A 13,840-nucleotide genomic window follows, 5' to 3' on the forward strand; every position below is an offset into this window, starting at 1 on the left:
TCTTATAGGTTACATGTATCAGATAAATACAATAAAAATTAGTACCATATAATGCTAGTAACACTTAAAAATTATAATAAAAATTATCAAATATCATACAAACATTTTCACTTTATTTTTAAACTTAAGAATGTGTAAATTGCTTAGGTCTGGATTATTTTTCAATACTGAATTGTATAGTCTTGGTCCATAATTCCTACTGTGTCTCAATCCAGCTGTAGTGTGGCATTTAGGTTCTGCCAGAAGAGTTGGGACATTTCTTCTGGTGTTGTGTATATGTTTTTCAGTTATAAAATTCATTCGATTTTTGTGAAAATAAGTTAGTAATGTATGTTTATATATTTGCTCAATTTTTAGTACTTGGAATTCAGAATAAATAAATTGTGTCGGATAATCAAGTGGTTTATGCAGACAAATTTTGATGATACGTTTTTGTAATAATATTAATGGAGTTAAGATAGTCTTTGTCATTCCACCCCATCCTATTATTCCGTATTGAATGACTGATTGAAACAAGGCTAGATAAACAACACGGAGAACATAGATCAGCATATATGCACGAAGGGTTACAAAGTTGTGAATTTTTTTCCGTAACCTATTACATAAATATGTTACATGTTTATTCCATCTCAAATGTTGATCAATGATAACACCTAAGTATTTTACTTGCGTGGATTCTGTCAAGGAATAGCAATTGCAATCAATCAAGTTTATGTTACTGCAATTGTGTATTTTTAAATTTGTATCCTTATCGAGTTTGATTTTTCTCAGACTAGAAGCCGTTAATGTAAAAGGAACTGCAGTTGTTTTTGAAATGTTCAATGAGAGCAAATTTTCATCTAACCATTTCTTAATTATATTTATACCTCTATTAGCATTTAGGTAGGCATCATTCCAATTCGATCCACTAAAAATTACGGCTGTATCATCGGCATATGCAAATATATCTCCAGATGTGTTTCCTATATCAATATTCAGCAAGTCATTGATGTATATTAAAAATAGTAGTGGGCCTAAAACTGTACCTTGTGGCACACCTATATTTATATTACGAATTTCACTGTGTTGGTCGTTAAATTTCGTTAATTGGGATCTGTTGCTCAAGTATGACTTAAATAAATTTAAAGCGATTCCTTTAATACCGTAGGCATGAAGTTTAGAAGTGAGTATATTATGGTCTACAGTATCGAAGGCTTTCTGAATATCTAGAAAAACTCCTAAACATTTTTTACCCGAGTCTAATTCTTTGATAATCCTTGATGTTACGTTCATAATAGCGTCGTCCGTGCTCATGTTAGTACGGAAGCCAAACTGCTTTTGACTTAATAGACTGTTTTTTTATAAGAAATTAATTAGCCTGCTTTTAATACATTTTTCTAATAGTTTAGAGAGACTTGGTAAGAGTGAGATGGGTCTGTAGTTACTGAGATTGTTTCTGTCACCAGATTTGTATATAGGTATTACTACAGCACATTTAAGATCAGATGGAAATACACCTTGTGATAAACACAAATTAAAGACATGGGTTAGTGGTTTCGATATGGGTTCAATAATCATTTTGAGTGTTCTAGTAGTGATACCATCAACACCCGGAGCCACATTATTTTTTAAAGTTTTAGCAATAGTTATAATTTCTTTATCAGTTACGGGAAATATGAACATTGATGGTGGTGGTGGTGGTGGTGGTGGTGGTGGTGGTGGTGGTGGTGGTGGTGGTGGTGGTGGTGGTGGTGGTGGTGGTGGTGGTGGTGGTGGTGGTGGTGGTGGTGGTGGTGGTGGTGGTGGTGGTGGTGATGATGATGATGGATAAGAGAAGGAAGAAGATAGTCTTGGGTTTTTGTTAATTTTTGATGCTATATTGTGTCCTATGTTTGTAAAATGAGCATTAAATTCGTTTGCAATATCATAATGATTCTTAATAATTAAGCCATCTTTATTTACTATTTCCATAATTCTGCAGCTTTTATTTGTTGAAACATTAGTAGCTTCGTTAATAGTCTGCCAAAATCTTTTGGGGTCATTCCTATTGTTGACAAATTTCTCTGAGTAGTAACTAACTTTCATATTTCTTATAACGCAAGTTAAGATATTTCTGTACCTTTTATATTTTTTTGATAAATCTTCATTCAAAGGTTCACGTTTTACTTTTTTGGCTAGTCTGTCTCTTGTGCGGATTGATTTAGCAATACCCGAAGTAATCCAGGGTTTTATTTTTTTATATTTACTGGGTACATTATTACAAGTATGAAAGGTATATTTAGTTATTATATCGCGGAGTATTTTGTAAAAATTTTGAAAACTAACTTCAGCGTTTTGGCAATCAAAAACAGTTTCCCAGGTCTCTGAGCTAATATTTGCGACTAAGTCTTTGTAATTAATATGTTGCTTGCAATTATTATGTGAATTTATGATGGGATCCTTAATAATATATTTAGTAGTGATAGTGACTAGTCCAAATACCATATAATGGTCTGTATTGGCACTATTATATACTCCAGATTTGAAATCTAAGTTAATAGATGTTTTGAAGAATATATGATCAAGGCATGCATTATATCGAGTAGGAGCATTTAAGTATTTCAAAAAACCATATTCATGCATAATATTCAAATATCTGTTGCCAGAGTTATCTAAATTGTGTTCTAAAATTTGAATATTAATGTCACCTAAAATAATATGATTTTTAACTTCTTTTAGTTCATACAGAGATTGTTCAAAGCTATCCAGGAAATCAATTTTGCAATTATTTGGAGATCTGTAAATTGCTGTTAGAGAAAATGGAATATCGCCTATAGAAAAGTCAAAATGAATAGAGTTACAGTGATTAAATTCTACATCCTTAGAGCAGACGTTAATATAATCTTTAAAATATACCACTATTCCATCACATTTATTATATTTATTTATTTTAACGTATTTTTTATAGCCATGTAAGTCAAAACTGTTATCATGATCTATCCAGGCTTCAGTAAGAACTATTATATCGAAAAAGAAAGTAAAATTTTCTAGTAATACACAAAATTCATCATAATTTTTGTTTATACTACGAATATTTAGATGAAGAATTTTTAAATTTGATAGACTAGTGCTAATATAACTGTTGCAGAGCGAGAGGTCTTCGAAATTTTCTGTGGCGTTGTTGTTTTCGTGGTAGTACTGGTTAAGTTTATTTATAATATTATTGTGTTCCATTGTTAGTTAACATTAAGAAAAATACTAGAAAGTAAACGTTTGGAATAATGTGCAAGACTTTACAGGTTATTTATGTCATATGTACTACTTATCTTAATAACCGGACTTCTTTCATCTCTGCGAACCAGTACTTTTCCATCCCTTGTCCAGACGAATTGGTAGCCTTTGTTCCTCGCGGCATCTCTTGCGCTATTCAGCAGATTTCTGGTCGCGGCTGTTAAATGGTCCCCTGCTGAGAACCTTCCGGTAGGTAGATTCTCGTTCAGCTTCTGAAGTGGAATGCCGGGTCCGTTGTTGTCCTTTCGCGCCTCGTTCTTGTAGCACTGCATCCATTCATCCTTGCTCCTTCTCCTCATGAAACGGATGACAATGGGTCGAGGCTTACCTGGCTTGGATGGCAGTCGATGCGCTACACTGATGTCCGGGACGTATTGACTGCCTCCAATGGCTACTGACACATTGTCTATCACTTCATACACGTTTTCATTAGGAGATTCTGGCACTCCAAAAACAACGACATTGTCCCTACGTGAATACTGTTGTAGTTCACCTATCTCCTGCTTCAGCAATTCGTTCTCCTTAGCTAAATTCCTGATTTCTTCTTTTGCTGCCTTCAGCTCCTCGCTAAATACATCAAATTTATTTGAAATAAATTCCACGGATTTCTTGAGGTCACTCACTTCCGCGTTGATGAAGGATTTAAACTCCTCAAACATTTTCTTCATAGTATTGATGACAACACTATGATCGTCCGCCACTTTTATTTCCTCTGATGTCGATGTGTCACTTTTGTTGTTCCCTGTTTGCTTCCTAACCATTTTCACTTTTATGACACTCTGGGAGCGATACAATAACACGTCTGGCCTTCACAGTTTGAAGAAGGAGATGGTAGCCTGTTGATGAATTTCTGATGTGATCAGAAGATTGCCTGTATATTATTACTGCCCCACATATCAATCTGAGTGCATTATTTTGTGCTGCTTCAAGTTTTTGTAGGATTGACTTATTTACTTTCAAGTTTTTGTAGGGTTGACTTATTTGCTGTGACTAGTACTTCACTTCCATATTTTAATATTGGTTTTACGTAAGTCTTATATGTGGTATTCAGTGTATCTTGTGTACTTTCCCATGTAGTTCCAGCTAGTCATTTTAGAAGACTTGTTCTTTTTCCAGCTTTGCTAACTATTGTGGAGATATGATTCTTCCAGTTTAATTTATTATCCATATATACTCCTAGATATTTTGTATTTTCACTTTTTGGGAGCTGGCTGTTATTCATTTTGAGGTTGAAGTTGTCATTGTTACGTCGAATTGAAAAGAACTGGTACATTGTTTTTGTGGAGTTGATTTCCATATTATTCTCGAGAGACCATTTGTAAAGGGTTTGCAGCGCTCTGTTCATTGTGATCGTTAATGTATCATGTTGTTTTTTGTTATTTTTTGCTGAAGTCCATATGATGTCATCAGCAAACATGCCTATATTGACATTTGCCTCTTTTTTTTTTTTTTTTTTTTTTAAGTTCTTGGGAGGTCGTTCATGTATATGTTAAATAAGGAGGGGATGGAGACTGCTCCTTGGAGTAGTCCTACTTTAGTTTGCTTATATTTTGACTCTGTTTTTCCATATCTAATCTTTGTCATCCATTGATTTGTGAATTTTATTAACCATGCTAGCATATTTCCTTCTATTTTCATGTTTTTAGTTTTTGTAGTGATTGAGTTCTCCATACAGAATCATATGCGCCTTTAAAATCTATAAATACTGCCAGTACACTTTCTTGATTATTTAGACATGATTTGATATATTGGGTGAGCTTTGTCAATTGCTGTGTTGTTGATTGATTTTGCCAGAAACCTGCTTGTTCTTCTGCAAGTAAATTTTGACTTTCAAGGTACCAATTCAACCTTGCTATTATCATTCATTCGTGCCATTACTGAAGTTAGCTATAGGTCGATAAAAACTGATTAGATTTGCTGGTTTTCCAGGTTTAAGTATTGGTACTACTACAGCTTTTCTAAATTTGGGAAGGGAGCTGACTTCTGGTGTTCCAAAATTGAGGGGCTGGGTGCAAGAAGGGCATTTTAAAGGATGTGCCCTTTTTGAGTAAAACGCTTTATTGTGTTCTCTGATCTGTTATGCATATGATCACCAAGTTGTAGTTCAATACTGTGATCATAGAGGTCAGGAGTACCCAAAATGTAAAGGCGTGCATAGGTAACATCATTACGGTTTGAATTTTCAACATCAGTTTTCTCAAAACTTGCATTTCAGAGAAGTGCCTTTCTTGCACCCAACCCCTCAATTTATTATAGCCTAAATTGTTAGCAGTAGTTGCATTGCTTTTGATCCTAAATGGTGTAAGTATTCTGGGAATATTTCATCTGGGCCAGGTTGTTTTCTTGTTTGCATGTTTTTATAGCTTCTTGAAGTTCTTTGATCGTAAAGTTTTTATAAAAAATATCAATATGTCTGTTGGAACGGATGTTCTTATAGAGATTCTTTTTAAGGGTTCTTTTCTTTTGTTTTGAGTTCTTGGGACAGTTTGTGAGCAGATGAGTAGTAGGAGTTGAATTTGTTTGCTATCATTTTGTCATTGGTAACTTCTTTGTTGTTTATACAGAAAGGTTGAGAAGTTTTGATAGGGTATTTATTATTGAGTTTGTTAATCAACTTGTGTGCTTTATACCCATCTGTTTTATAATTGAGTTTCTGAAGGAATCCGTTCCATGTTGCTCTTTTAGAAGATATGATTAATGATTTCATTTTTGCATCTTCTTTTCTTCAAGATATTTTGTATTATTTTGTCAATATTTAATTAGGTATTTAATTCATTTATATGAAAATTTAAGGGCAATGTTCTTGTTTAGTTCAAACATAAGGGCAAGAGATTTTAACTAATGTTACATGCTGAAAATGGAAGAAACTACATTCACAGTCTAATCCATTATGTTCTGTGTAAATGATTTAGATTATGTATTATATGCAAGACATAGTCATCTCAAAACAATTTTATGGTGGTATGAAAGCATGTTTGAACATAATTAATTCACATTTGTAATTAATTTCAGGATAACCAATGCTCCTATTGCAGACTTTTGTATCATTTGGGCATTATGTGAAGATAACAAGGTTAGAGGTTTCATTGTGGACAGTAAGTCTAAAGGATTAAGCATTTCAAAGATAGAAGGCAAATTCTCACTACGGATATCATCTACAGGAACAATCCATTTGGATGATGTGATAATACCTGAAGAAAACTTGCTGCCAAATGTAGAAGGTCTGAAGGTAAGTCTGATTTTACTTAGAGTTTTTCATTGCTACAGCATAGTTCTATTATTTTTATTCATCTAAGGCAGTGGTCATCAGTACAGTGCACCCTCAGACTAGCGTCTCTTATCCGCGGATAAGACATTGCACTGGCGTGCATCTGTGGCTACTGGTGGGTATGCTTCCTCCCTCTCCCTTCTGCACAACGGTGCATATTGCGATACACTTCTTACCCGTTACCCATTTCAGCGAGTGCTAACGACCACTGATCTAAGGCACTAAGACAGTGGTTTCTAATTAGCTGAGAGCTGTGGACCTCTCTCTATTCTGTCAGCCACGGACCCCATGCTTTTTTATGTTCTGGTGTCTGTGAAGTGGCTGTAGGTGGGTTGAAGTAGACGCTAGGCGCTGAACCCTGGTTCGAGCTTTGGTGTACCCTCAATTTATGACTAGTGTTGAGCAAGCCTGCGATCCAGGTAACCCCTCTGGGAGCTCCAGTTCCCCTTTGGCATCCCAAAAAGTCTCCATCTCATCTCATCATGAGTGTAACGTAGACCAGCCTCTTATGGTGCACTCTGGGCAATGCCTCTGTCGGTAAATTAGTCTTCATATGGGTGAATGGCAAGCAGTCAGGTACTCGCTATTACTTTAAAGAAAAATTGAGGTAGTTAGCATTATTGAAAGAAAACGGTTAATTTAAACCTTTATAAGCAAATTAAAAATTATGACTTCTAGCAACCTTTCCATTTAATATCATGAGAGAAATCATGCCTCTTTTGTTTTGAGCAATTCCTTGCACATCTGGTTTTACATTTCGTACGTTCAGCCTTAAATCAGGATCAAAATTGAGGCACTTTCTATGCTTGTTCTTGAGATTACAAAATATCGAAAATGTTTGCTCACAAAGGTGTGCTGCTGTTGTTACATGAGTGTAGCCAGCATTAATGTTGTGGGGGACAGAACACCGATGGGTTCATTCTTTGTCTATCTAGCAATAAATTCGGAATTAAATGTCTCAACAACAACTATTTTAAATTACTTTCTTTTGACCCCAAGTGCTCAGAAAAATATGTCAAGATATTCAGTCATTTGAAAATTAGGAGTTAAATGAAAAATTAATATCAGGAGCTATCTTTCATGTGATTATCGAGTACATTTTGCAAAATTACAAGAAAAAAAAAAGACACACCTTTTTTCATTTTATTTTTTAAAAAAATCTAAACTAAAACTAGTTTTCTACATTAAAAAATATAGAAAGATCTGAACTACGACAAGTTTTCTTGTATGAAAAATTACAAAATATATAAAAAAAAAAAAAATGTTCAACTAAAAAGACGTTTTCTTGAATTAGCTGAAAACCTTTTCAACACTTCTCAAATTTCTCCTTTTTTTTTGTGTACACTCTGTAAGCACCCCTCTCATCATTGCTCTTCAACCAGATCTACCCTGTGCAAGGTATTGGATGCTCTGTTGTACAAGTAGTGCATGGTTGAACAAGAGAGATGAGCGGAACTTTTTTTTTGTTAACATAAAAGATTTCCGCCTCTTCTACTAGGTCTGCCATGTTCAGCACTTTTAACTGTTCTTTGCTGTGTTTGTTTTTCTAGTTCATCTTCAGCATTGGAATCCTGTAACTCATAAAAACTCGAGAACTGTTTGACTTTCATGTTGAAGACTTGAATTTTCATCTCCAATAGAAGGTTGTAGAGCCAAAAGTGAAAAAGTAGGTGAATATTCTTCTCACAAACATTGCTCCTAAGAAGACAGCAAAGATTCCAAGTAAGGAATTTTATTACTAAGGCTCTTTTACAAAACTCTAAAGGGCTGGACTCTGGAGAGTTGGAGCAAAGTTGCTGTTTTCGAACAAATCTCAACACCATAAATTCTTGCAGTTATCTATTCGAGCTCTGTAACAACTTGCTCTGTTTCATTGCGGTGAGTTATCATTCCAAGGATCCATTTGATGTGCTATGAACATTGGAATAGATTCAGGCTTTTAGACTCTAGAGTATTTACCATAGGATCCAATAAGGCAGAATACTTGGCTCTCAGAGCGACAGCAACATTGAATTAAGCTTTGATGGGAGCAGAATGTAGCTGAAATGCTTGTATTCTCGTGTTACTCTTTCTATCTAGTGATAATCTTCCCTAGCCTTCGACGATGCTCACAAAATACTTGTTGAAAACTGCAATACTTTTTACTTTTGGGACCATGGCATCTCATAGAGGAATGGAATATTTGGGACGCATTTCCTTATCATTACTGATTGCTTGAATAACCTTATCATGTCCTTGATAGTGGAGATAGTATTGTGTATTTCTGGAACACTTTTCAAGTCGTCACTACAAGATTGAGTTTGTGTGATGCACAATGGAAAAACTTTGCTTTCTCATACATTTTTCTTAAAATTGTTTGTATCTCACCATCCTTGCCAGCCATAACTGAACAGCTATTATAACCCTGGCCTACACATTTCTCTGGGTCTGGTCCTTTTTCTTCCAGGAACTTGCTATTGTTGTTGCATTTGTGGTGGCATCGAGGGCAGGGAGCTCCACAAAACCCACAAACTCTGACATTCCACTTTCTTGTTGTTGAAGTGCAAGCTGATGAACAACTGCTCCTTCCCTGATACATCATCTGTCTCATTGATCAGTATGCTGAAGGCATTCATATCTTCTATTATGTCATCTTTGATAACGGCCCTGCATATATCAATTATTTCTTTCTTGATTTGAGAGAACATATATGTCACTTTTTGTCCACATCTGTGTAGTAACGGTTAGCGCGTCTAGCCACGAAACCAGGTGGCCTGGGTTCGATTCCCAGTCGGGGCAGGTTACCTGGTTGAGATTTTTTCCGGGGTTTTCCCCCAACCCAATATGAGAAAATGCTGGGTAACTTTCGGTGTTGGACCCCAGACTCATTTCACCATCATTATCACCTTCATCTCATTTAGACGCTAAATAACCTAAGATATTGATAAAGCGTCGTAAAATAACCTACTAAAATAAAAAAAAAAGTCGCTTTTTTTTTCTTTACTAGAACACTTAACATGTTTGCTGCCGACTGTATTGTTGTAAAATCTATCCCCAGGAGCCGATTAGTTTTCTGTGTTTATTTATCATATAATAGTGTCTAAGAATAATTTTTAGCCTCATATAAAATTTTCGAGTAAAGACAATGTTTGAAATCTTGATGACCGTTTACACGTCACCGGCACCGCGTTAATAATTCCATTACCAGTGCCATTTGACGTGTTTACACGTCACACTTATTTTTGTTTGTTACGTGACTGTGTATTGAAATTGTTAGGGAAAAACGAATTAGGCCTACCTTACTTCATTTGTGGTAGATTCCGAAGCAGGGATCGACACACAATACAGGTTGACCAGGGCAATCAGGACAGTAGAATGTTGATTCTCTTCTTCTGCCATTGTCGTAACACACTTTGCAGCGTTTCCTCATTATTTTGCCTTTCTCATTAGTGCATTGTTTTGCAGGCAGGTGTTTCACAGCTGGTGATACCAGTTTGATTGTTGGACTGCTGAATGTTGCATACGAGAGCAAATATCGTGTTACTGAAAGTCTGAAATCATATAACGAAACCTTACTCCTTGTGGTGTACCGAGAATGCAAATTATGTACGTTCAGTAACATTATTTGGAAGAGGTGGATGCCAATTTTTTTATACCACCAAACTGTTTTTCTTTCACATGGGTAATACAAAAGCATTTGATCTTGCCGATCGACGCTTGACATGTGGTTATTATACTTTTCAATTGCATGTGGCTTTTGTACTTTTTTCCCTCTTTTATTCACTGTTCCAACAACACTGTCTTCAAATTCAGTCGAGATAAACAAGACGTCCCTCTTGTCTTTCCACTTCGTTACAGCTACACCATTAGCATATTGACAACTATGTTCTCCCTTCTGTAACTTGGATTTCGTCACTTCATCTGGGTTGTTCTTGCGATTGGAGCGTAATGTTCCTGTACAGTACGTGTCAGCTTGGAGTAGCTGTACAGCTAGGTCATAACTATTGTAAAAATTGTCCGTGTATAGAGCATGACCCACATTCAGGTTGCCGTCCATCAGTTTTAGTACAACATTCGAGGCATGTCCTTTGCCACCTAAATTATCAATTTGTCCTGTGTATACTAAAATTCGTAATACCATACCATTGTCTTCTGTGAGCATGTACAATTTTATTCCATATTTGTGTCTTTTCCCCTTTATGTACTGTCTGAAAATTAGACGACCTCTCCATAGTACCACAGATTCATCTAATGAGAGATTGTTTCCTGGATAATACACATTATCAATTGTGTTGTTGAAGAGATCCAGCATAGATTTTATCTTCACTAGCCACCCATGTGGATTAGGTTCACCAGGTTTTGGATTTGTTGCAAAATGGAGGCACTGTAATATTAGAAGGAAACGATTCCTACTCATCTTAGACGAAAAGCAGTCCATTTTGAACAAGGGATCTTTCTTCCAATAGCCCTGGATATCTGGCATCTGGATCATACCCATGTGAAACAAAAGACCTAGGAAAACCTTCATCTCTTCTACTGTGACATATACCCATGAAGTCATTCTAGATTGCTCAGTACACCCAGAAAGAAAAACTTCTTCTGCATAATTATTGGTTTCTGTTACTAGCAACTCGTAGAACTCGTCACACGCAAATAAATTCCAAAAATTCACTGGGTCATCATCAGCAAGTTCCACTTTTAGCCCAGGAACACCACTAAAGTTTATATTTTTCAAATTAGGTGGCCCATCTAACCAAAAAGAGTTCGAAATATCCACATTTTGAACTGGAGTAGTACTTGAATTATTAGATGTATCAAAATCAGTTTCACTTTCACTGTCACTGTCACTTTCACTTTCAATTTCACTTTCACTTTGGCTTTCATTTGGATTGAAATCACTGTCACTGTCCGAATCAGACGTTGAAGTAGGCCTATTCAATAGACGTGCAATTTCTTCATCTTTACAAATTTTAACTGGCACCCGTTTAAGATTTTTTGCATTTGAAGGACCTGGAGGCATCTCAAAATTATCATCTAATTTCTCATCCATGATTCCTCTACTTAAATGAGCGGAAGGTAAAAACCAAGAATGATAATAAGTAGCAGCACCCTTTCAGTAAGTAATACTGCACAAGAATACAAGATAACAAAAATACTGAAGGAATAATGCGCGGGAAAGCAAGCAAACAACTATACGTGCATGCGCGTCATTGGCATATGGCGCAAAGAACGTGTGACGTTTATACACGTCAAGTGGCATTCAACGTGTTAAATGAAGTTGCAGTTCTTGGTTACCAGCATCAATTCGGAAATGGATCCGGTCTTGAAATAAACCTCCACATTGCTATTTTCCCCTCAGGGGTAAATCATGAGTACCACAAAACATGACTTCGGAAATTGTAGACAAGATGATTTCACTTTTTTGTATTAGTTTCTTATGACCAGATACCACCTGAAAATTGGCTGGCATTTCTTCCACGAAGGCTTTGGCTACACTGACTGAAGAAGCACTTTTGATTTAGAGATCACTCTGACAGTTTTTAGAATGTAGAAAATCGCGGAAACATTACAGGCGAAATTAGTGTTAATTGAGACTTGCCAATTAGCTGTCGTGTCTTCACAAGAATGGTTTATCTGTGACTCAATTGAAAGGCGGACAAAGACCAGGGGACTGTTAAACTCTGTGTAAACATTGTGTTTTGCGGATAGAGGAGACGGCCTCCAGATATGGAGGGTAGCTGCGAATATATTGAATAAGCAGTCGTGGACAGCCGATAAGGGGTGGTCCTCAAGCTTGGGGGTTGGGTGAAGGGCTAACAACCCATCACCATAAAAAACAGCTTGTTACGAATCCCTACGATAAGCCTCGGAATAGGACTGATTCTCTGGCACAACCACAGCAAAGGACTAAGGTTTAGAGATTTGGCACTTGGAACGTAACTAGTCTTTATAGAATAGGAGGGGTAACATTAGTAGCAAAAGAACTAACTAGATATAGAATAGACTTCGTAGGAGTACAAGAGGTTAGGTTAGGTGGGAATGGCATATCACAAATAGGAGATTACTTGTCGTATTATGGGGAAGGAAATAATAATCACCAATTAGGAACAGGATTCTTTGTTCATAAAAGAATAAAATCAGCAGTAAAAAAGGTCGAATTTATCAGTGACAGGTTATCATATTTAGTACTTAAGGGTAGATGGCGCGACATCATAGTTATAAATGCTCACTCCCCTACAGAAGAGAAAGACGACCATATAAAGGATAGCTTCTATGAGGAATTGGAACATACTTTTGATCAGTTCCCTAGATATCACATGAAAATTTTATTGGGGGATTTCAACGCTAAAGTAGGACGGGAGGATATTTTTAGACCAACTATTGGAAAAGAGAGCCTACACGCAATTAGTAGTGACAATGGAGTTAGATTAGTCAACTTTGCCACATCGAAAAGTAATTGTCAAAAGTACAACATTCCCCCATAAGGATATACATAAATATACTTGGACTTCTTCAGATGGATTGACACACAACCAAATAGATCACATCTTGATAGATAAACGGAGACATACCAGTATAGTAGATATTCGAACTTTCAGGGGTGCAGACTGTAATTCTGACCATTATTTGGTGATTGGAGAATTAAGAGAAAGATTATCAGTAGCCAAGCGAGTAGAGCAACAAGTTAATATTACTAAATTCAATATTTTGAAATTAAAGGACGAGGAAGCTAAGCAAAATTATCAGGTCGAAATTTCGAATAGGTTTGCCACTTTAGAAAGTTCCGACGAAGTTGAGAAAGAATTAGATGTTAATAGCGTGTGGGAAAATATCAGAGATAGTATCAAAATTGCAGCTGAGCAGAGCATAGGTTATTATGAAACTAAGAAAAAGAAACCGTGGTTTGAAGATTGTTGCATGGTAGTAGAAAGAATGAAACAGGCAAAATTGAAATTCTTACAGGATCCAGTTGAGAAGAGAGATAATTATTTCAATGAAAGACGGGAAGCAAGTCGTACACTTAGGAATAAAAAGAGTATTATAAAAACATTCCAGATTTATATAAGGGTATAAAGGAATTTAAGAACAGATATCAGCCAAGGGTAAACGTGATCAAGGATGAGAATGGTGACTTGCTTGCAGACTCTCCATCAATCCTAAACAGATGGAAAAACTATTTTGCGCAACTACTAAATGTACATAGGCCAAATAGAAATGATCGGGACGAAATTGAAATACAAACTGCTGAGCCATTCATACCCGAACCCACACTTTCAGAAGTCGAAATTGCGATAGAAAATCTGAAAAAGTACAAGTCTCCAGGTATCGTTCAAATTCCAGCAG

General features: G+C 36.1%; 1 protein-coding gene across 2 annotated transcripts in view; it reads left to right on the forward strand.

The window, feature by feature from the left end:
* LOC138707908 (glutaryl-CoA dehydrogenase, mitochondrial) overlaps positions 1 to 13,840 on the forward strand; it is a 72,694-nt gene that overhangs the window by 32,443 nt on the left and 26,411 nt on the right. For both annotated transcript variants that reach the window (XM_069837954.1, XM_069837955.1), the window contains one exon: positions 6,262 to 6,478. In XM_069837954.1, coding sequence (XP_069694055.1) covers positions 6,262 to 6,478 — 217 coding nt within the window. The remainder of the gene's footprint in view (positions 1 to 6,261; positions 6,479 to 13,840) is intronic.

Source organism: Periplaneta americana, chromosome 10, assembly GCF_040183065.1.
Source record: "Periplaneta americana isolate PAMFEO1 chromosome 10, P.americana_PAMFEO1_priV1, whole genome shotgun sequence".
NCBI classification, from domain to species: Eukaryota; Metazoa; Arthropoda; class Insecta; order Blattodea; family Blattidae; genus Periplaneta; species Periplaneta americana.